Genomic DNA, 23909 nt, shown 5'->3' on the forward strand with positions numbered 1-23909 from the left:
TAACCGATGATAATGATATTAATATGTGAATGTAACTGATGATAATGATATTAATATGTGAATGTAACTGATGATACTGATATTAATATGTGAATGTAACCGATGATAATGATATTAATATGTGAATGTAACTGATGATACTGATATTAATATGTGAATGTAACTGATGATATTGATATTAATATGTGAATGTAACCGATGATACTGATATTAATATGCGAATGTAACTGATGATAATGATATTAATATGCCAATGTAACTGATGATAATGATATTAATATGTGAATGTAACTGATGATACTGATATTAATATGCGAATGTAAATGATGATATTGATATTAATATGCGAATGTAACTGATGATACTGATATTAATATGCGAATGTAAATGATGATATTGATATTAATATGCGAATGTAACTGATGATACTGATATTAATATGTGAATGTAACTGATGATAATGATATTAATATGTGAATGTAACTGATGATACTGATATTAATATGCGAATGTAACTGATGATATTGATATTAATATGTGAATGTAACCGATGATAATGATATTAATATGTGAATGTAACTGATGATAATGATATTAATATGTGAATGTAACCGATGATAATGCTATTAATATGTGAATGTAACTGATGATAATGATATTAATATGCGAATGTAACTGATGATACTGATATTAATATGTGAATGTAACTGATGATAATGATATTAATATGTGAATGTAACTGATGATACTGATATTAATATGTGAATGTAACTGATGATACTGATATTAATATGCAAATGTAACTGATGATACTGATATTAATATGTGAATGTAACTGATGATACTGATATTAATATGCGAATGTAACTGATGATACTGATATTAATATGTGAATGTTACTGATGATAATGATATTGATATGCGAATGTAACTGATGATACTGATATTAATATGTGAATGTAACTGATGATACTGATATTAATATGTGAATGTAACTGATGATACTGATATTCATATCTGAATGTAACTGATGATAATGATATTAATATGTGAATGTAACTGATGATACTGATATTAATATGTGAATGTAACCGATGATAATGATATTAATATGTGAATGTAACTGATGATACTGATATTAATATGTGAATGTAACTGATGATACTGATATTAATATGCGAATATAACTGATGATACTGATATTAATATGTGAATGTAACTGATGATACTGATATTAATATGTGAATGTAACTGATGATACTGATATTAATATGCGAATGTAACTGATGATACTGATATTAATATGGGAATGTTACTGATGATACTGATATTAATATGCGAATGTAACTGATGATAATGATATTAATATCTGAATGTAACTGATGATAATGATATTAATATGTGAATATAACTGATGATACTGATATTAATATGTGAATGTAACTGATGATACTGATATTAATATGTGAATGTAACTGATGATACTGATATTAATATGTGAATGTAACTGATGATACTGATATTAATATGCGAATGTAACTGATGATACTGATATTAATATGGGAATGTTACTGATGATACTGATATTAATATGCGAATGTAACTGATGATAATGATATTAATATGTGAATGTAACTGATGATAATGATATTAATATGTGAATGTAACTGATGATACTGATATTAATATCTGAATGTAACCGATGATAATGATATTAATATGTGAATGTAACTGATGATACTGATATTAATATGTGAATGTAACTGATGATACTGATATTAATATGTGAATGTAACCGATGATAATGATATTAATATGTGAATGTAACTGATGATACTGATATTAATATGTGAATGTAACTGATGATACTGATATTAATATGTGAATGTAACTGATGATACTGATATTAATATGCGAATATAACTGATGATACTGATATTAATATGTGAATGTAACTGATGATACTGATATTAATATGCGAATGTAACTGATGATACTGATATTAATATGGGAATGTTACTGATGATACTGATATTAATATGCAAATGTAACTGATGATAATGATATTAATATGTGAATGTAACTGATGATAATGATATTAATATGTGAATGTAACTGATGATACTGATATTAATATGTGAATGTAACTGATGATACTGATATTAATATGTGAATGTAACTGATGATAATGATATTAATATGTGAATGTAACTGATGATAAATCATTATTAAATCATCAAGTACACTCGTTTAGTGCATTTAAGATCTGAAATAAGTCATGAAATAACAAACATTTATGTTGATTAATTAATTAATCATGAAGTCACTTTAGATAGAACGTTCATTGTAGATAAACAGAATATGATTGTAAACCTGTAGATTGAACGAAATCATTTTATGAGACCAAAGTAAGAATGACTTTATCAAAAGGAGTAAAATTCTTGTTTTCCTCATTAGACCTTGCAGTTGCAGCTTGTTGTAAACGCGGGCAGAAAAGAAGTTGTTCTGACAATCTTCTGAAACGACAAGGTTACAAGCAGTGTGCTTTCTCGTTCGGAGACCAGCCAGTTAAAGCTTCTTTCTGGAGTATTTCTCTTATCCGAGGGCACCATCTAGTGGCTGACAAGCATATCACACAAAAACTCTGTTGCTCTGTTTAAGATGGCGACTTCACGTTTCTGCTTATGAACGTGCTTCTGTAGCCGACAAACAGCTAAAACACGTTGTTTTGCGAGTATTATTCTCATGTCATGCTGTGTTCTCATATATTTATGTTTTAGAGACTTTCTTGTCTGTGTAAAGATCATTAACTCTGCATCAGCCGAGGTATTCCTTAAATGTGAAGCAAGTAAGCGGTAGTCTAACGCTATTGGTTAGTTCTGGTCGGCGCTCAGTTTCCTATAGCACGGAGCTTTGCGGGGGAGGGGGCGTGCTTACCAGAAAAAATAAGACATATCGCTTACATTATATCACATGAGATAATCACCTTTACAGATTTCTGAAAAATTATACATCATTTCTGAAAGGGGAGAACACTGGAAAGCAGCTTTAAGATGTGGCACACTGTCTGTTGACCTCTGACCTTGCTGTGGACAAATACATGTGTTAGATATTTCTAACATTACATTAATTAGCATCTGGAAATCCTCCTTCCCACACAGTAACTGTGTTTGCTGTGTTCCCATCTCCACCATAAGGTGTCAGTGTTTCCCCAGCTGTTACTTTATTTACATATTCACACAGCCTCACGACAGCAGAGGTCATTCCATGCCTTTGAGGATGCACAAACAGCTTTTGGCCTCAGGTAAAACATTGCAGATGGCCTGTTGTAATGAGACGAAGCAGTGATGACTAAAGGTTTAGTTCACAACGGCAGCTATTTGAAATGTATGAAGAAAAGGTTAAAAAAGCAGGTCCTGGTTATGAGTCCTCCCTGTTCAATCAGCTTCTCAGCTGGGATGAAGCAGCTGTTTCAGGGATGTGCTTACATAAAAGCACACAGAGCTGCTTTTAGCTCTGCCACCACAGCAAAAACACAAACTAGCTCCTTATCACGGTCCGATGAGGTGCTTTCAAAACAAGGTTGTGCATTTTCTCCTGCGTTCAACAGTAGTAGAGTGGGGGAGGGGGAATGCAGTGGTGTCCCTTTGCATAACAGAGAGCAGCCCCACTCATCTGGACAATGCACTGCATACATACATACATACATACATACATACATACATACATACATACATACATACATACAAACATACATATACACACACATACATACATACATACATACATACATACATACATACATACATACATACATACATACAAACATACATATACACACACATACATACATACATACATGCATGCATGCATGCATACATACATACATACATACATACATACATACATACATACATACACACATACATACATACATACATACATACATACATACAAACATACATATACACACACATACATACATACATACATGCATGCATGCATACATACATACATACATACATACATACATACATACATACATACATACACGTACGCACGCACGCACGCACGCACGCACGCACGCACACATACATACACACATACATACATACATACATACATACATACATACATACATGCATACATGCATACATGCATGCATACATGCATACATACATACATACATACATACATACATACATACATACATACATACATACAAACATACATATCTATATCTATCTATCTATCTATCTATCTATCTATCTATCTATCTATCTATCTATCTATCTATCTATCTATCTATCTATCTATCTATCTATCTATCTATCTATCTATCTATCTATCTATCTATCTATCTATATTTTTGCTTTTACTTTGTTTCCTTTGGCAATACAAACATATTTTCCACCAAAATGTTCGTTTTTGGGACTACAACCACTAATCTTTTAGGACCAATCAACATCTCCAGGGTCAACGTGCAAACGTGTCTTTTCTGGACGTGGCATCGCAACTCCCATAAGTCATACTTTGAGCCAATCACCATCATCGGCAGGCACAGGACCTGGAGCAGATCCGGTACCTACACCAGCACGTTTGTCCAAGGTGCACACCACACATGCTGCTATATCAGACCAAGATCCGGTTCGTGATGATCAGAGGTCAGAAGCAAGTCTAACTTTTATGCAGAAACACATTTTAGAGCAGAGGGAACACCCCTTTAACAGAATCCAGAAGACCTCAGCAAGACGCCGTAAACACGCCTCACAGTCAGATGTAGTCTTTAGGTCGTAGTAAAGTCTTCATCCTGTGTGAACAGGGCCTAAAGATTCCTGCACTTCTGTTTTTTTGGCATTTAGTGGAGCGTCTGTTGCATCAGCTTAACGGAGCCGAGCCTGTCCCTCTCTGTCGACCGGGACGTGAGAGTAGGAGACAACTCTCCGATGAATAAAGACAAACACGGGTGTGACTAAGGTTTATTACTTTAATCAGTTGAGCTAGCTACAAAATGTCCACCACTTCACATACTGACAGGATACACAGAGGGAGTCTTTACTAGGACATGCAGTGAGGACATCAATCTCACAGTTTAAACTATTGTGCCATTCAGGTTTGAGGGTGTTTAATCACTTTACCGGAACTACTCAACATTTTGGCCATTTGGTGTGCATAGCTCTAAAGTACAGAAGCGAAAAAGAAAGAAACTAATAATAATAATAACTTTTTATCTGTTTTATTTTAGAGTATAGGCATCATTTTCATTAATATCAGCATTTTTACCAATAACAAACCACACTGGGAAAATAAACTTAGGGATACAGTCTTCTTATAAAAGTAAGGTCTCAGAAATATGCGTCTTTGCTTTACATTGCAAACTTTTATTTTATTTTTCAGAGCATCCAAAACCTATGATACAGTACACAACCAGTCCTCCTCTTTCATCACATAAGAAACATCTTCCGCAATGAACTGCATATTTGTTTAGAAAACAGGTCATTTTTTTGCAACACAACCCCTAAATATCTTTCTATATATATGTGTATACATATATGTATATATATTCATACATATATATATATATATATATATACTTGTATATACTTGTTTTAGCTTCATCTCACTTTTTGATTCATTTTGCATTATTGTACAACAAGATGGTCACAGTCGGTAAATATATCGAGACAGAAAGAGTGGCACGATTGCAAACTTGCAGGAGTATGGAACGATCAACTGTGTCCTAATACTGAGCATGCGTTTTGTCAGTTCTTGCTACTGCCGTGTCTTGTTTTTACATTTATTTTTCAGACAGGATTTATTTATGAGACTAAAATCTACCATTGTCATGCAGAGAACGCACAATTCACATCACTTGGAATGCAATGTCTAATACAGTTACAGAGTCTAGTTACACGTCATCTAAACAGTAACTCAGGATGATTAAAGAAAAATGTAGTGAGGGCTGCCTCTTGACTGTGAGCACTCTTTGCAATCTCTTCCAACTGTTCTACCAAACTATGTGTACACATCACTGATGTCATCTTCGTCCAGCCTGTTCCTCTCTGTTGTCATGACAACATGAAAATAAGGAGCGTGATCATAGCCTAAATGGTATGACACAGGTTCACAAAGACAATACTGATACTGAAAGAAAGAACGAAACAAACAGCTTGTTTAGCATTCCCATTATTTACCTGTCATCCAGAGAGAGAGAGAGAGAGTGTGTGTGTATATATATATATATATATATATATATATATATATATATATATATATATATATATATATGTATGTATATACATATATATATATATATATATATATATATATATATATATATATATATATATATATATATATATATAAGAGATAGAGAGAGAGATAAAAAGAATAAAAACTTCACAAGTGAGCTATAGAGCCATCAAGTCAGCACTATATACAACCTTTGGAAAGAATGATATACGGAGTATAAGAAATCATCTTTTTACGAGGACAATCATCTTGAAAAAGCTCGACAGACGACACAGAACAACATTTAATTAGGGGAAGGGAAGGTGATATGTGCATGTGTGCAAACCTAGAAGGTCAATACCATGAAGTAAGCATGTCAGCGCCTGCTGATGTGCGGCGCCAGACGCCAGGAAGATCATGCTCTGGGCTCAGGGGGCTTAGCCACTGCCCAGCATCTTTGTGGCACGCTGGTTGGCCTCATCAATTCTAGTCTTGTTGGACTCAGCCTAGAGTAGAGAACGAGGAAGACAACATCATCAGGCTGACTGTGTTTGGGGTGTTGCTTTCTGGACCACTCATGTTCTGAACAGAGAGGACAATACTTGTGGTGAATAAGAGGTGCCGTTACACACCGTTTCATTGATGTGACCAAGTCAACCAGGTCCAAAGGTCCTGATGACCATCAGGATTGAGGGGAATGATTTGAAAACTAGTTTGCATTAACAAGATTCTTCACACATGCTGAACAATCAAAATGAAGTTTTTGTATCTACCAGGATCACCACAGTAACACTAGCAGGCCACTGGAAAAGGCATGGACACAACTGTGAAAGGTGATATACAAAAACGTCCTTCTGTTGGACACCGATAACTATTTTTTATGTGAATCTCCAGTCTCTCTGAGTCATCTGCTGATTTTTTACCAAAGACAAAGCTGAACACTTGTCCTAGGGCCACGGCCCACATGAGCCCTGTGTGATGGTTCGTCCCAGAGCTTAGAGAGAGCCATAACATGAACGCTGTCAGTGGCATTCGTTAGCTGTAAATGTTATTTCGTGACAAAGGACAAACAAACTAACCTCTTGTTCATATGATTCATAATGGTTGGAGGTTTTGTGATAACTGCGGTTAGGGTTAGAAATTCCTCCCAATTCTTCAGAGGTTTCAAAAGTAATACAACACTTGCTGTGCTGTTTTCTTCTTAAATCTTAAAATCTTAAAAAAGAACAAAATTATGGGAGGATTAACATAGAAAAGCATTCGCACCTTCTCCATGATCCTGTCGATCTGGCGGTTCTGGGTATCGATCTCGTTGCCCATGTCGAGGGCCATGTGCCGCAGGTTACCGATGATGCCTCCCACTTGCTCCAGGTTCTCATCCATCTCGTTTTCCCGGGCATCGTCTGTTACCCTGAATGACAACAAGGTCAGATTTAAATACTGTAAAGTCGGCATAAACACAAGGCCATGTTCCACCTCTGATGCTCTCCGGGGACGACACCGACATTAGGATTAGGAGACATGGAGGATCTTATGACGTGTAGAACTGTATCTAGCAATTAAATGTGTGTAAATGTTGCTTTTTTCAACACACAGGGAAACACATGATTAAAAATAAAAATGTGAAAGACTTAAATGGAAGTTGTGATCTGCACTAACATGATTATATTATCTGTGTTACACAGTTTTAGAATGGTCGCTGAAGACGTCCCTAAAGCTGAAACATGGCTGGAGTCAGGCTCTCTCATCTAAACTGGGCTAAAGTTGTGTATATTATGGGTATATGGGTGCATATTAACCCTAACCCATGTTTCCTATTGCTCCCTGACAGCAGAGGTACTCCTTTCTCTGTGGTAGACATGGTGTGGTCATTGAGGAGCAAGTAGATCTTTAATGTGTTCCTTTAATCATTCAACAATGTACTCAGTCTAAAAAATAGTCCCCCACCTGAATACAGTACACACCCAGAGGAGCCATGATTCTATATTCTGACAGTCAGGCAGGACTTGAGATCATTCAAACAGTTGTCCTCAAAACCTTCTCAAGCTCCTCCCACACCCGACTTTTAGCTACAGATGTTTGTTATATGGTGGCCTGAATGGTTCAATGACACGTCAGGAGACCTCTGCACCAGACGAGCCCCGGAGATCTTTGTTCAAGGTGTCCACCAGAAGGTCCTACAGTTTCTGTTGTGACAGGAACTAATGGCATTGAAGTCACATCTCCAGTGGAGTTCACACATTTTACTTGTTTACATTTCCTGTTCTCTGAGTCATGATATTGGCTGTTAGGTTCCCGTATGGCCGGAGTCAGAGCTTGGTCTGCACTGACAGCAGTAAGTCAGGCTTGTTTGCGATAAGACTTGGTCTCCACCAAGCCTGCCCTTTGTCACTGATCCTGTTCATAACTTTTAAGGGCAGGAGTTTTCATTGCAGCCAAGGTGTTGAGGAGATCCGTTTTGGTGGCCTAAGGATCAGGTCTCTGCTTTTTGCAGATGATGTGGTCCTGTTAGCTTCATCAGACAGTGATCTCCAGCTGGAGAGGGTTATAGCTGAGTGTGAAGCAGCTGGGATGAGAATCAGCTCCTCTATATTCAAAACCATGGTCTTGCACCGGAAATTAGTAGATTGCCATCTCCGGGTCAGGGATGAGGTCCTGCCCCAAGTGGAGGAGTTTAAGTATCTCGGGGTCTTGTTCACGAGTGAGGCAAAGATGGAGCATGAGATCGATAGGTAGTTTGATGCAGTGTCGGCAGTGATGTGGGCGTAGTACCGATTTGTCGTGAAGAGGGAGCTGAGGCGGAAGGGGAAGCTCTCGATTTACCGGTCGATCTACGTTCCTACCCTCACCTATGGTCATGAGCTTTGGGTAGTGACCGAAAGAACGAGATCGCAGATACAAGCGGCTGAAATGAGTTTTCTCAGCAGGGTGGATGGGCTCTCCCTTAGAGATAGGGTGAGAAGCTCGGTCATCTGGGAGGAGCTCGGAGTAGACCCGCTGCTCCTCCATGGAAAGTCTCAGCCATGTGGAGACCGCTCAGACTGGGACGTTACTCGAGGTGAATCACAAGCTAGAGGTGTTAGTGCGCATACAATACATCTGTATGTGATCTTGGAGAAAGTCACTGCACGTATGGGCAAGATCAAAACCAAAACTTGGATCTATTGAAAGACAACATTATCAGTTAAAAAGTGAAAGCCACGAAGGAATGCAGACAGATTCAGTGAAAACCTGACCTACCCCGTCTTTGGTTTGGTGGCCTTAGCCTGGCGAGATCTACAACTGAAGGAGTCAATGTGCTCTTCACTCCCTTTTTTATTAGAGCTGCTGCATCATCATGCTTCTTGACTGATTTTGCCATTGGGAAACTCACCAACATAGCCCTCACAGTGGTGGAAAATCACTTTTTATATTTACAAAGACAGAACAACTTTAGGAACAGTTGGAGTTCATGACCACTCGCCTGCATTATATCTCAACCATTCAGTTTCAGGTATTTTAGTACCTGCGGATAAAGCCTCCACTGATGGCCATCTGTTCACGCTCATCCACCACACGGGCAGGCTGGCTGGCCACCACACCATCCTGATTGTTCCCCCAGGCCTTGCTAGCTCCACTCTTCATTCTGGGTGGCAGCAGCAACGTGGAGGGTGAGGAGAGACAGTTAGTGACTGAGCAAATCCTAGTTCACCTCAACAAGGCAGGCTTCCCAATACTGATAATCTACAAAGAGCCTTGGGCTTGAGGTTTTAACAGCAGATTCATATTCATCAGTATGTAGCATGATCAGCTGACACAGAGGTGTTAATTGGTTTCATGCATTCGACACATAAAAAATGAAGGGGACTAGAGTAAGTCAAGCAAAGCATAGCAGGCATGGGTTTAGTATGTACAGGCTAATTCATTTGAAATGTTATATTTAAGGGTAAATACAAACTGATCAGGCTATCCTTTTATTCTATAGTAAAGTAATCATTTTATTACACACAGCTGCTTTTCTTAACACATCTGTGAAAATCCCATCCCACTCCCAAACAGAGAACAAGGCTACGGCAGACACACAACACAGAGTACGAGACGGTCACATTCTCAGGTAGGACCACAATCAGTGCTGAGAACAAACTCAAAATCATAAAAGTGTACAAAACAAAACACACAAGTGGAAGAAGTCAGTTGAGAGTATGTTTATCTACCCCTATATCTTTGTGTTCACCCCCACCAAGCCCTATTCTCACCCTTGCTTATATTTATTCAGTCATCACCGCTTTCCCATCAAAGTTCTGGAAATCTGAAGGGTGAGGTAGTGGTGAAGCACACGAGGGTGATGGATCACCCTGTGTGGACCAGGATATGTACTGACAAACACAGCTGTGATCACACAGCTTTGCAGATGTCCTCTCACTTTGACCGTCCATCGTGGCATCACCTCACCACACGCAGTTTTGGCACCAAAACAAAAGATAAGGGGAAGGGGATAAACAGAATTTCATACTGTGGCTTTTGTCATAATGAAGGCACTTGTCAAAGGAGGACTCGTCTATAGTGAACATAAACAGTACAGAACACTTTCCACCCTGTGAGGCGGTTTTGGCTGCTAAGTTTCTAAGGCTTTCACGTGTTGTCGGAGGCATTAAGGCTTTTAGCAGTTCAGACATTTACTTCCAATATTTCTTGAAAATGGTGGTGGGGTTAATAATGTGGAATGTATTTTTTCAGTAGTTTTGATACTTTATTTGGGGTCACTTCGCAGTAATCACAGGTTTCTGACATTGATGTCAATGATCCAAAGAGCCCTGAGATGCACTTCACCTGTGGCTCAGTCCCACTGGGCCCAAACCAGTAGCATCTAGCTTGATAGAGCGGCGTTAGGGTTTGTATTTGTGGTTTTCTGAGCGTCATTTGTGTTTAAATACATAAATATGGTTGAATAATGTCCCTGGGGCACATGGCATCCTGAAAGGACAATGAATGGAGTTTATTGTATACAAATTTCCAAAACCAAAACAAAACATGGACACATGCCTCTGAGGGAGAAAGCAGTAAGGTGGACCACACAGTCAACTCATTGGGAATATTAGTAATAATTCCCATGTGTTGTGTAAGATAACAGTGTTCTTAGCAATTATAAGCCTAGCCATTGTGAGTTTTCTTCAGCTAGCCACCAAGAAGGCTATAATCAGTGGATGGTAAGTAAATGAAACACAGTGTGCATAAATAAAGCGGGTCTTCGATGACGTTTCTCACATTAAAGATGATTGACTCTAGTGAGGTGTCTGCCTCCTGTTTAATGATCTGAAGATTTGTGTCTATAATTTCAGTTTTTTCCTCATAATTCTAGTTTGAAGTCTTGAACAAAGCTCTCTGAGGCATAATGCTGACCTTTTGAAGCCTCTTTGCAGATATTACCTGTGTGTCTCTAAAAGTTTTCAAGAGCCTCTTAAGGAATTGTTTCGGCACTAACCACTCTCATTGTGAACACGCAGGAAACTGTAACAGCTCGTCCGAGTCAGCAGCTGAAAGCTAAGAGGGCGGAGCTTAGTGGGGACTGAGCTTCAGGTCAATTACATCTATAGGTTTAATTAAAAAACACAGGAAAACGTCTTTATATCATCAAATTACAATTAACAAGATACTTTGGATTACAGTGTACATAAATGATGGATACACCGCTGTGATACCAGCAGACGAGGAACTACGCCAGCGATGTAGAGGAATTTCCAGGTGAACAAAGGTGACCAGAGTAAGGCGGACTGCAAACTACGTTCATAATGCAATTGCTCAGTTTACGGTTTGTAGAGGTCAATGATGTTGCCTTTAGCACAAAGGTATATATGCTTTCTTCTTGCATCATCCTGTTACGTCCCGGACAGGAGATGTTAAAATGTGAAGGAGGGGCCGTAACACTTCCTGAATGCAAAAAGTCACATTTTTGTATGAGAACATCTCAGGTTTACATTTCCAAGCACCACAGATGTAAACAACAGAGGGAGGAGAGGAATGCACATCCACTAGCTAGAAATACTCTAAGTTTGTCTCGGATACAGATGGCAGTAATACGGCTGCTTGTGAAATCTGCGGTGGTGACAAAGTGTCATCTAGCTTCAGAAACTGCACAGCATGGCTGCCGTTATCTTTATTTTTCATGAATACCTTCTTTAAGTTCACTTCAAATATCAGGAGACACATTGTCGATGTTAAAAATGCAATTCCAGTGAAGTGACATTTTTACACTAAGAGCGTGGCTCTGTCAATAACATACAGCAGGTAGATAAAGGTAATAGATAGTTCTACTAGTTAAAGGGTAATTACATAGTAGTAATGTACACTTAAAGGGATATTCCACCCCTAAGAGAAATGTAGTCAGTTGCCATCATCAGTAGAGTTAGATATATGGGACAAAGCATTCTGGAACCAGCCCAGTCATTCTCCTAATCTGGGAGTATTCTGTTATCGTTAGCTTAGCAGAAAATATGTAGCATTTCACCCTATCTGTGGGCCATGTATCACCAAATCTTGGGTAAGAACATCTCTCCCTCAGCCAGGGAAGGGAAAATGTGTCCTGGGTAAGAGGCCAGCATGGAAATGATCCAAAAACCAGTCCAGGCAACTGAAGAAGCCTGAAGCAGAAGCACCAAGAAGTTCTCTTGGAGTGGCCTAGTCAGTCTCCAGATTCGAGTAGCCAAACATTAGCCATGAAACATTACAGCCATGGTGAGGATCTTCAAACTACTAGACATGTCTGACCTCTGTGATTACTGTGAAAAGGCGTGTTTTACTTAATACATGAAAATGTGAATGACTGTATCATTTTTCTAGATTTAGTTTTTAGGGTTTTGGGGGTTTAAATGTGTTTTTTCCACCATGACTGGATGTAATTTTCTAAATAAAAGCTGAAGAAAGTGAAATAAAATTGTTCACACCTTATTTTTATTATGGATATCTACATGCCACCTAACTACATTTATTTTGATATTTCTATGTTTTACTCCTTATAATTTTACTTTCCAAAATGACTTGTAGACTGCTCCCATCTAGCCGTGACTTACTGACGGGTTTGTAGAAAACTCCACAGCGGAGCTGCATAATTCTAACTAAAATATATCTAGCTTGTTGTTTTCCATGCAGCCAGTTTGAGTCAGCGTCCCAAGAGGCTACCATGTCACTAACTGATATGACTGACCTACATGTGAAAGAATTCCCCGTGGGAAAAGGGGCTTAGCGAACAGTAATGTTTGCTGCAGCCTGTGCAGAGTGAAGGCTAATGTAGCACAGAGCTCTGTAGGAGAGAAGGCACTGCAGAGAAACTGCAGCAGAGCCGACGGGGGAGAAAACAAGGCAGCAGAAGGCTGGATCGCTATACGGAGCCATGAACAGACAAGGGTACCAAGCAGTGCATGCACAGTAGTATGATGTACCCATCTACTCTTAAAACCTGGAAACAGCTGATGGCACACGTGCTCCAACCTTATGCTTTGCTTTCAATTGGTCAGACGGTCACAGGGCTTGTTCTGCTGTTTTCAGTGTTTTCTTTCAACATTTTATAGAACGATGTGCTTCTTTTCTGCACTGAGTTTTGTGTTTTGATCTCACATCTTGATTATTATTTAAGATGGAGGCGATTTTATCATGTTTGCTTGAATGACTCTGATTCAATTTGCCTTTAAACTAGCTCAACATTCTATTATTTATTCCATTGTTGGTTTATTGTTTCTACTTTTAATGTTGAGTACTTTGGTCACCCTCTGGGTAGTGTAAAGAGCTATATGAATAAACTTTGATTGATTGATTTTCTCTCAATCTAACACTTTTCCTTTGTGCTTTTAGGACATTTACAGGTGAAACAGGAAACATGAGAATCTGGTGCAAAAGTTAATATATGTCAGCAATCCAGCTCAGAATGAGAGACCATCTAAAGGCTCAGGAACCCTCTGGATTCATCAGCTGACTGGAGTGTGACACCTTGAGTCTAGAATAATATTCTAAAGGTCTGAGATTGTGAATGTGGGGTTTTCACAAACTGTAAGCCATACTCATCTAGCCTGGCCTGCCAGACTCCTCACAGAGGAAGGGGTCTGGGAACGCTCCTATTTAAATAACCCAGCCCCCTAAAAATTCTAACCAAGCCAATCAGAGCTGAGTAGCGTCTCACGCCGAGTTTGTCCAACATGGCGACTGAAGCGGAGTTCACTGCGGCTCTTTCCTCTGTTCTAAATGACTTGAATATCTTTAAAACAACAAGTAGAAGCGCTAAAAGCCTTCCTTCTAAAAGAACAAAAGATGTTTGCACTGTTGCCAGACGCCATTTTTTTGACTACAGCTAAACAACTACAGAGGTACAGTGGGCATTTCCGTCTTTTTTCTGATTGGTTACTTTTGAGCTGGCTAGTCCCGCCCCTCATGTGCCTCTCTACCTGCGAGTTACCAGACTCTCTCTCTGTGCAGAATTAACCAGAGGACGAGTCCGGCAGGCCAGGCGAATACTCGTCACAGTTATAACAAATAAAGAGTGAAACATCAGGATTTGCATGGAATGAGTCTGTCTCGTGGATTAGTTTTAACTTTTAGGTTGAATTAGTGACATAAATTTACTTTTGTAACCAAGCAGTTTCACCTTTTTAACTCCTAAATTAAAGTTCGCATCATCCCAACAGTGTTACTATTGAGGACTGTTGGGGTTATAGGTCAACGAATAATTTGTAAGCTTTTACTTATTTTTGGATTCTTCAATAATTTCGTAAATTTGGAAATATTTACCGATTTATTAATTAATTAGGATATCCGGAGATATCTACGGGGCACCATCCCCTTCTAACCGGGGAAAAATTGAATCCAAACTCTTATCAGTCTCGACTAAATGTTCCGTGAATCCTAACAAGCTGCTGTTGAATTTTATATCACAAACAAATCCACTTGAAGACAAAACTTAATTGAATAACATTTATTAACTAATATCACTTCACTTCAGCTCCTTCTGAAGTGTTCAGCCAACAATATTAACCAACGTATTTTATCAAATGAATAACAGGAGAATTAACAATGAAATAATGATGTAAAACAATCTGACCCAATAAGTGTGTCTTTAGCTTGAATCCCCCCCAAAGGCTAAAAACAAGTATGTGTGTGTGTCCCCCTAAACAGGGAAAACCAGAATGTGTGTGAGAGCTGTCTTGCTCCAAGCTGGTTAGTCAGAGAGCAGACTTCTGGCGCTTTCAGGAGCCTCTGCGGCCAAGTAGCTGACAAGAGCCGGTGGCTACGTGTCACACTGACCAGCAGGGGATCCTTCTGGCACAGGTGTTCAAACGTCTGCTGGCTGATGACTGACTTCTCTGACCAAAGAGCAAGGTGAGCATCTGAGATGTGGGTGCAGGTGATGGTGAGACCACCAACTATGTGTGGTGCATATGGCTGCAGGCTGACGTTCTTCAGCGAGCAGAACACATGTGTGCGGAGAGGGGTTCCAGGAGCGGTTTCGTGCCTTTGCAGGCGGACATCCTCTGTGGGAGCCATAGGGCTTAGGTGTGTCCACCTGAGCCCAAAGTTGATCCTTCTGGCAGTCGATGAGGGGAGCTAGATGTTCAAGCAGGTCCTGACCAATGAGAAGTGGTTCAGTGTCTAGCTGGCAGACATAAAACGGGTGAACCAGAGTCATGTCTTGGAAAATGATGTCCAGCCACGCCCGGTTAGTGATGCACTGGGTGTAGCTGGTGATTTTCAGGTCACAGGGTTCAACCTGGGCTGGTTTCCCGAGCGACCGCATGGTGTTGGACACGCGATGGAACAGTGTGGAGCACATCAGGGTGATTTCGGAGCCGGTATCCAGCAGAGCATCAACCTGTATGCATCCACCTACATTGGTGCTACAGTACAAACGGCGAGCATGATCATGGTTTGTTAAGTCACCAAGGAACTTCAGAAATTTAGTATCAGGTTTCTCTGGGGGGTAGATTTCAGGAGACTCCTGTGATCTACCAGTAGTGTTCCCCCAGCTGATCAGGTAGGTCCTGGCCACTCTGGGGAATTGAGCCACGCCTAGTCATGCGGACGGTGGCTCTGGGTCTGGCTTCTTAGAAGAAGCCTTTGGTGCAGGGGTCTCATCTGCAGATTTCAGCTGTTCCTTTTGTTTAGCTAGGAACTGCTGAAACATCTCCTGGAGGTCGGCTTTGGTCAGGGACTCACCCGCGGACTCGCGTTCGGGACTTACCTGTGGGCGGCGCTCCTTAAACCTTCCATTGTTCCAACCTGCTTGCCGTTGGTTTTGGTTGGACCACTTCCTGTCTGATTGTCCAGACCTAGGTGGCTGCCAATCAGCACCCCCTTCCCCTGTGGAGGAGGTTGGGACTGCTTTCGCGGTTTAGCGGGTCTAGGTTTAGCAGATTTTGGCTTAGTGGGTGGAGCTTCTGTGCCTTCCAGCTCCAAACGCGGCTCGGCGACGGGAGCTAGGTGCATGACGCGTTGATGTGCGTCAGGCTTGTGGGGCTTCCCGCCTGCTTCCAAGGTCTGCTGAGCGTACCTCCTAATCTCCTGCGTTGTTAGTTTTTTCATTCTACAATACATTGAGACTTCAGAGCGGACACATTCGTGCAGGTTGTGAATGAAAAGGGATCTGAAGGCAGGATCTTCCTCGAGCCCAGGGGAGTTTCGACATTGGAAATAAGCACTTTTGAGTGGCGATAATACTCTCTGGGGGGTTCATTCCTCCCGTGTTTGATGGAGAAGGCCCCCATTGTAGCTGACGCAGAGTCAGCATACGTAGAGTATTCATCCCTCAACGCTCGGCAGAGCAAGGAGTACCGATCTCGAGTGTCAGGTGGTAGAGTTTCCATGAAACCATGCACCGTTCTAGATGTGGTTTTCCAAATTAGCTTGAGCTTTTCCATTGAAGATGGTGCTGGGAGATCAAACAGACAACGTTCTATCTCCCTGAGATAGTCGTCGATGTTGGACTCACTTGTGTTAGGATCAAAGCGTTCTATGTCCTTAGCTAGCAATTCAATTTGACGTACACGAAGTCCTGACTCACAATACGGCACGTCATCCTCTGACTCTGACCCACGGTCTGTCTCAGAGTGCGCAGGATATTGTTGGTGTGTTCTGGGCTCCCAATGCTGACTCCTCGGGCCCAAATCGGGGTCCGGCATGCTGTGGCGGGCTGCTGGCACGTCACGTGGGTGTCTTGGGAGGTCCTCCTCCCGGGGCACGTCTGCGTGGTGCAGCCTGCGTCTTTCAACTGGGGCTTCTGCGTAATACGCTCTGTCCGGGTACGGACTGGCGTAGGATGCTTTGTCATGCAGCTGGTTACCGGCATGCCGAATACCGGAGTAGCTAGGATGGGTGGATGGTTGAGGTGCAGGGGTATACTGTGCATAACCCCAGTCAGCACCTTGCACCCTTCGTGGACTGGGGGAGCGGTCTAAATAGAGGTGCCGCTTGGCTGGTCGACTTCTCACTGATTGAGAAGGCTGTGAAGATGAGGGTGGTGGTCCAACCTGGGGTCCGAGGGCGGACTGCCCTCGGCCCCTAGGTGGTCCTGAGTGCCCTATAGAGTGTGTAGGGAACGGGGCCGAAGGTTGGGACAGATAAGCTTCATCTCTCCCCTGCGGCGTGCGTCCGTCCAGAGAGTCCCACACTACATACTGCTGATTACTGTACGGGGATGTATCAGGAGGCAGGCTATCAGGTACCTTGGAAAGAGGTGGCCTACCTTTACGGCGGGATGGCTGTCCCTCGCTTCCTACGGTGGAGGAAACCAATTGCTCTTTGCCGATCGTCCTGGGTGGACCCCAGTCGGCTCTGCCGGTTTGCTTTCGTACCGGCGTGGGGGAGAACTCTGACTCAACTTCAGAGTCGTGGTGTACCCCTCCTTCCCACTGTGTGTTCTCATCAGTGGGGGTGGGGGGTGGGGGTGGGGGGGTGCGGGGGGTGTCTCCTCCCCATCTTCCCCAGAATCGGTGCGGGCGTCGTCGTCCTCCTCGTCATCCTTCAGCCTTCCATTTTGCTGTTTTTCAGCTAGCATACTCTGGAGTTCCATGATCTTCTGATCACGGTGAATTTCTCTCTGATGGAGGAGAAGAACTAACTTTGCCAATGAGGCCTGGATTGGTACTTTACCATCCGGGTTCTCGATTTGATACACCATTGTGTACCACCTGCGTGGGTGGCTCCTCCTCGTTATGCGCGTGGGGACTATCCCGTTTCCTATCCCCTTTTGATTTTGTGCCTGACCAGGATCCAAGACAAAGACCAAAGACAAAGACCAAAGGCGTCCAAGGAGACCAACGTTCCTAAGGGACAAACCCATACGTGCTTCCGACAATCAAGTCGACCGACGACCAAGTCGACCAACGTCATGAGGGACGAACCCATCTGTGCTTCCGACGATCGAGCTCTGGCGCGATCCCCGAAACCAAAAGGGGGAATGTTGAGGGTCTGCCCTCATGAGGAAATCACTATGCAGTAATTTTATCCAAAAGACTGCCAAAATTGCTCTGAAGAGCATATTTACACATCAGCGCCAGCTACAACTTCATTTCCCATGATTCCTTGAGCCAGAAGCAATGTGATGACGTCACCGCCGAATACCGAGAGCACGAGTTCTGCGTATGTGCGGGAGCCACACATTTTCCCCGCCAGCCGCTAAAGCTATAAATTATAGCGAAACGAAATCGTTCTTTGTTCTTTTGTTCAGTCAACTGGCGGAGAAGGACACGTTTACTGCTACGGCTCCGGACTCAGACGAGGCCTGGCTGGAAAGCAACGGAAAACCATCAAATCAGCACGAACCACACAGAGACGCTGTAAGTTATAAAACTCAGCACAAAGCGAAACTTCGCTCTCTTTGTGTCCAGCTCCAGCTGGTGTGAAGAGACACTCGTTTGCCCACCGAACAGCGTGCGAGGCCTGGCTGCCGAAGTGGACGACGCCGAACTGCGGAGGAGCAGCGTAAAATCACATCTGATCAGCGAACTACAAGGGACGCCTTGGCTTCGGTCAGAGAAGTTTTGCTCCTGCAAGTTTTTTTTCTTATCTCTTTATCTTCCGACTTCTTCTAGACCAAAATAAGCTATCAAACCGCGGATCGTTTTAAAGTAGCTTCGGTTTCTCTGTCGTACCAAAATACGCCATCCGAGCATCTTAAAGAGTAAGCTCCATTTCTTTATTGTTAATATCTGGGTTGTTGTCTGTCAGCTGTGGCCAGGCTGACCGACTCTGTTAGATATTTTCATTTGCCCTTTGATTGAGTTGTTTTTCTTGAGCCTTGTGAAGAAAATTAGCATTTGAAGTGTTTAAGTTACTATGCATGAAACGTGCCACATCACTGATTGAAAGTGGAGGAAGCTTCACACACACCCATACAGGCTGAAATCTGATCTCAGCTTACACATTCACACCTTCTTTCAGCATCACCTCACTGCTCCACACACACACATACACACACACACACACACACACACACACACACACACACACACACACACACACACACACACACACACACACACACACACACACACACACACACGCACGCACGCACTCACGCACACACACATTCTGGTTTTCCCTGTTTAGGGGGACACACACACATACTTGTTTTTAGCCTTTGGGGGGGGGGACTCAAGCTAAAGACACACTTATTGGGTCAGATTGTTTTACATCATTATTTCATTGTTAATTCACCTGTTAGTCATTTGATAAAATACGTTGGTTAATATTGTTGGCTGAACACTTCAGAAGGAGCTGAAGTGAAGTGATATTAGTTAATAAATGTTATTCAATTAAGTTTTGTCTTCAAGTGGATTTGTTTGTGATATAAAATTCAACAGCAGCTCGTTAGGATTCACGGAACATTTAGTCGAGACTGATAAGAGTTTAGATTCAATTTTTCCCCAGTTAGAAGGGGATGGTGCCCCGTTGATATCTCCGGATATCCTAATTAATTAATAAATCAGTAAATATTTCCATATTTACGAATTTATTGAAGAATCCAAAAAGTAAGTAAAAGCTTACAAATTATTTGTTGACCTATAACCCCAACAGGACTAATGTATTTAAAGTATGTTCATCTTATTTAACAGAGAAAAATATGCCTTACATTCTTTTTTTTATTAGTAAATTACCCACGATATTTGAAATCTAGTCTCCAACCCCTCTAAGAGTTGTTTTACATTTGGGACTCAGAAACTAAACTGAGGGGAGCTCCAGAGTGACCCTGTGACCTTATTAAGAGACTGCTGGTGTTTGTGTTCATAAGTTAGCCAAGTCACAGACCCACGAGATTCTGGCTTAAGTTAATAAAAGGATTTAGAGGCTTTCTGCTGTTCAGTGCCTCATTATTTTCAGCATGTTGACTGCAACCATGATGTAAGTAAAAACAAAGATTCCTCCAGTTAGACAATCAGCATCACCTTCATTGTTAGCATCAGTTTCCTCATAGCCTTACTGAATGTAGCATTGCTGTTAGAACTTGCATTATCAAGCATGCATGAGCATTCGAAGGGTCATGCTCGCCAGTCATTCATGGTCATTGGCACCCAGTGTTTTAGAAATGGTGGCAGGGGTTGGGTGGTGTTTAGGGGAACATAAAGGTCTTGTTGCCTGCAGAAAGGTGAGGATCTACTGGATGTTAGAGCAGTGCAGTGGTGGTAGAGATCATGCAGATGAGGAGAAGTGTCAAACAGTCCTGGACCAGACTGCCTAAAAGCCATTTTAGAACTGAGATCTCATTCATTTCCATTTTGGAACTGATTCATGGAAAAAATCTCAGTGCCAAGATGCTTTGGGTGGCTCAGCCCTGCTCGTCTTCGGTTAAATTTAATTGGTTTAAAAGTTGGCAAAACCAAACGCTACAGTGATAGATCACTGTTTAGGCCTTTCTTCTTTAGTTGCTAAAAACATAAAACAGTCTTGCTCAGAAGGAATCAGCAGAGATGCTATATGTGTGGGATGTGTACTTTTAGGAGAGTCGTGTTTGAGGCACTTCTGGCTGAACCATGGCCTAGCTGGCCTCAAATCACCAGTTTTATCCATCTAGACGTTGGTGATAAAATCGTCACATTGTGCTTCGGATTATTTGTGGCCAGAGTTGCAGGAATGGCCAACACTGGTGGTGCAGCTGTAAGCTGATGAGGGCAGTGTGTTTAGAGGCCAACCTACCAGAAGAGCCCAAAGCCGCTGCATGTGCCTGCAGAAACCTCTGTCGTGTTCTTAAGTTAAACTTGTAATAAAGTTTAATAGAAAATAAAAAAACCTGTTTGTTATGTTTAACCCTCCCACTGTCCTAACGGGTGTGACCCCGCAAGGAAAGTTGACCTTTGAGCAGGATTGATGGTTTATCTCTTGGCAGGGGTGAGGAGTGAGCACCACCTCACCCCTGCAGCATGGACCCAAGGGATAAACCATCAATCCTGCTCAAAGGTCAACTTTCCTTGCGGGGTCACACCCGTTAGGACAGTGGGAGGGTAAAAAAAATCTGTATTATATATCTTAATTTGTGTTTTTTTCTTTGAGTTTTACTTTAAAAACCATCCAGATTGTTCATGAGGAAAGAAAAGCGTAATGACTTTACTCAGCATGATTTAGGTGTGCAAAGTACACACAGAGTCCATGACGACTCAATAGTACTAGTGATGGATGTTATATCAACCTGCAATGCTTAGTGAAAGCTGGTTATGAGACGTGGAAAACCCTCAGTGACAGAGAAGCTTTGAACCAGCATCCTCCAAAAGGCTAAGGGGGTGAGACGGTCACTTTTATCTGTCTGCTCAGTAGTAAAATATCTGACGAACCATCTAACCTGATCTGAATGAAAATCTTATATTCTTCATTAGAAAGACATCTACTAGTGCCTAAGCGTTGGCATTTAACCAAACTAAAGATGGCTGCAGCAGCTAATCAGCCCTGACACTAACAGGTTTTGTGTGTTAGTAGCTCAGAGGCACTTGTGATATTTTAGATTGAAACGTTGCCCTGGAGTCAGACATTTACCATCAGCGATCTCTCTGGTGTATCTGTCAGCCTAATGCCTTGTGAACAGCTGGATGGGTTTTAACAGAACTCTCAGAAAGTTCTAGATCGGACTTGAAAAGAACCGCTGTCCTTGAAGCAACAGCCTGAATGACTGAATAGATTTACATCAGAGCTTCCGTTAAGTGGGCTTCTCTTTGGGTGAGGACTGCTAAGACAATATCCCCAGAAACAAACACTGAAATATGTGCTGGGAATGAAGTTTAGAATGATTTCATCCACATGTGCTCACTGAAAAAGGCCCACAGATATAGTTTGCATTCAGAGCTGAGCAGAGCCGACTGTTGGCCAATGGTCACCGTGATGCCACTTCTTCCTTGGCTGCTTTTGATTTCTCAGATATTTAGTCGCATTTTTGAATAGCAGGCAGGCAGGCAGGCAAGCAGCACCTACTTGTTACATGGACAGGAGCAAAGACCACAGAATTTCCCTAGATCGTTCAAATTCTTTTCTGCATCCTTCATGTCCTTATTGATTTGGTCCATTCCCTCCTCGATGCGCTCCAGTTGCTCTGATTTAACACAAGTCATTTATCCCCCACAGAACGAAGCACAAAGAGAGAGAGGAAGAAGAGGAGAGAAAGAGATAAAGAGCAGACAAAGGAGAGAAGACAACAACTTCAGACACTCACTGTGACAAAAGAAAGTAAAACAAAATAAAACTAAAGAGGAAAACTGGACGCCACCACATATGTAAAGAACCTTTGGGGCACATTGTCAGTACCTACTTGTTACATGGACATATGAAAAGCCCACAGCATTTCCCTAAATCTTTTAAATTTTTCTCGGCTTCCTTCATGTCTTGGTTGATATGGTTCATGCCTTCTTCAACACGATCGAGTTGCTCTGGTCAGGACAAAGGGATGACAGTAGTGGAATGAATTTCATTGACTAATTGACAGAAAAATGAGAAATGATGAGCAGCAAAGATGTATGTCTGTATGTTTATGTCTGGAGTATTGACGACAGCGTGTAAAAGTGAGTCAGTTTTGGTGATACAAACTATTAAGAACAAAGGATAATTTACAACACATTATTTTAAATATGAATTCTGTAAAAATAGTGACTGGAATTGCTGCTTCATGTGGTTAACCCTTCAGGGCTACTTTAGAGCTACACTTAGCTACTGCAGATGATATTTACTCTCATAAATGCAGAATTTAGTGTTGATCACCATGAAATGTAAACTTGACAATTGTTTAATAATGCATAATAACTTTATGAACTATGGTGGACAAGTTATACTCTACTTTTGTCTTAGCTGGTTGCCTGTTAGCTTATTAGTTCTTGCAAATGTTAATTTTATGACTTCATAAAAGGCCATCCAGGAAACTGCCTGCAATGGGTAATAAAGTTATTATTCATAATATTAACAGAGAAGCAATGAAGTGTTTTTAAAGAACTATATTTGTCATAAATACCATCACTGTTGGCTTATTTTATTAGCTAGGAAAACGGACAAACAGCAAGATAATTCTGTCCAAATGAAAAATGTCCGCCTTCCACTCTGAATAGAAATGTTTTGTTCTTGTCTTTTAGCACATTTTTATTTTTGCTGAACTTAAGTGGTTTAGATTAGTTAAACCTCTTGGATTGATCCTGCATCCCGCTATCTAAGCTAAGCTAACTACAGTATGTTCACATTAGGAACACCAGGTT

The 23909-nt window shown here is 41.3% G+C and overlaps 1 protein-coding gene across 2 annotated transcripts in view; it reads right to left on the reverse strand.

Moving 5' to 3' along the window:
* Positions 1 to 4973: 4973 nt before the first annotated feature.
* The window catches only part of snap25a (synaptosome associated protein 25a), a 50103-nt gene continuing 31167 nt past the window's right edge, over positions 4974 to 23909 (reverse strand). Inside the window, exons 5-8 of one of the 2 annotated variants that reach the window (XM_015948367.3) lie at positions 22979 to 23096; positions 9737 to 9856; positions 7498 to 7642; positions 4974 to 6737 (exon numbers count right to left, since the gene is read on the reverse strand). In XM_015948367.3, coding sequence (XP_015803853.1) covers positions 6669 to 6737; positions 7498 to 7642; positions 9737 to 9856; positions 22979 to 23096 — 452 coding nt within the window. In that variant the 3' untranslated portion in view covers positions 4974 to 6668. Of the gene's footprint in view, positions 6738 to 7497; positions 7643 to 9736; positions 9857 to 22644; positions 22763 to 22978; positions 23097 to 23909 lie in introns of both variants that reach the window. The other variant, XM_015948366.3, reaches the window with a different exon arrangement.

The sequence above is a fragment of the Nothobranchius furzeri genome, chromosome 2, assembly GCF_043380555.1.
Source record: "Nothobranchius furzeri strain GRZ-AD chromosome 2, NfurGRZ-RIMD1, whole genome shotgun sequence".
In the NCBI taxonomy this organism is placed as follows: Eukaryota; Metazoa; Chordata; class Actinopteri; order Cyprinodontiformes; family Nothobranchiidae; genus Nothobranchius; species Nothobranchius furzeri.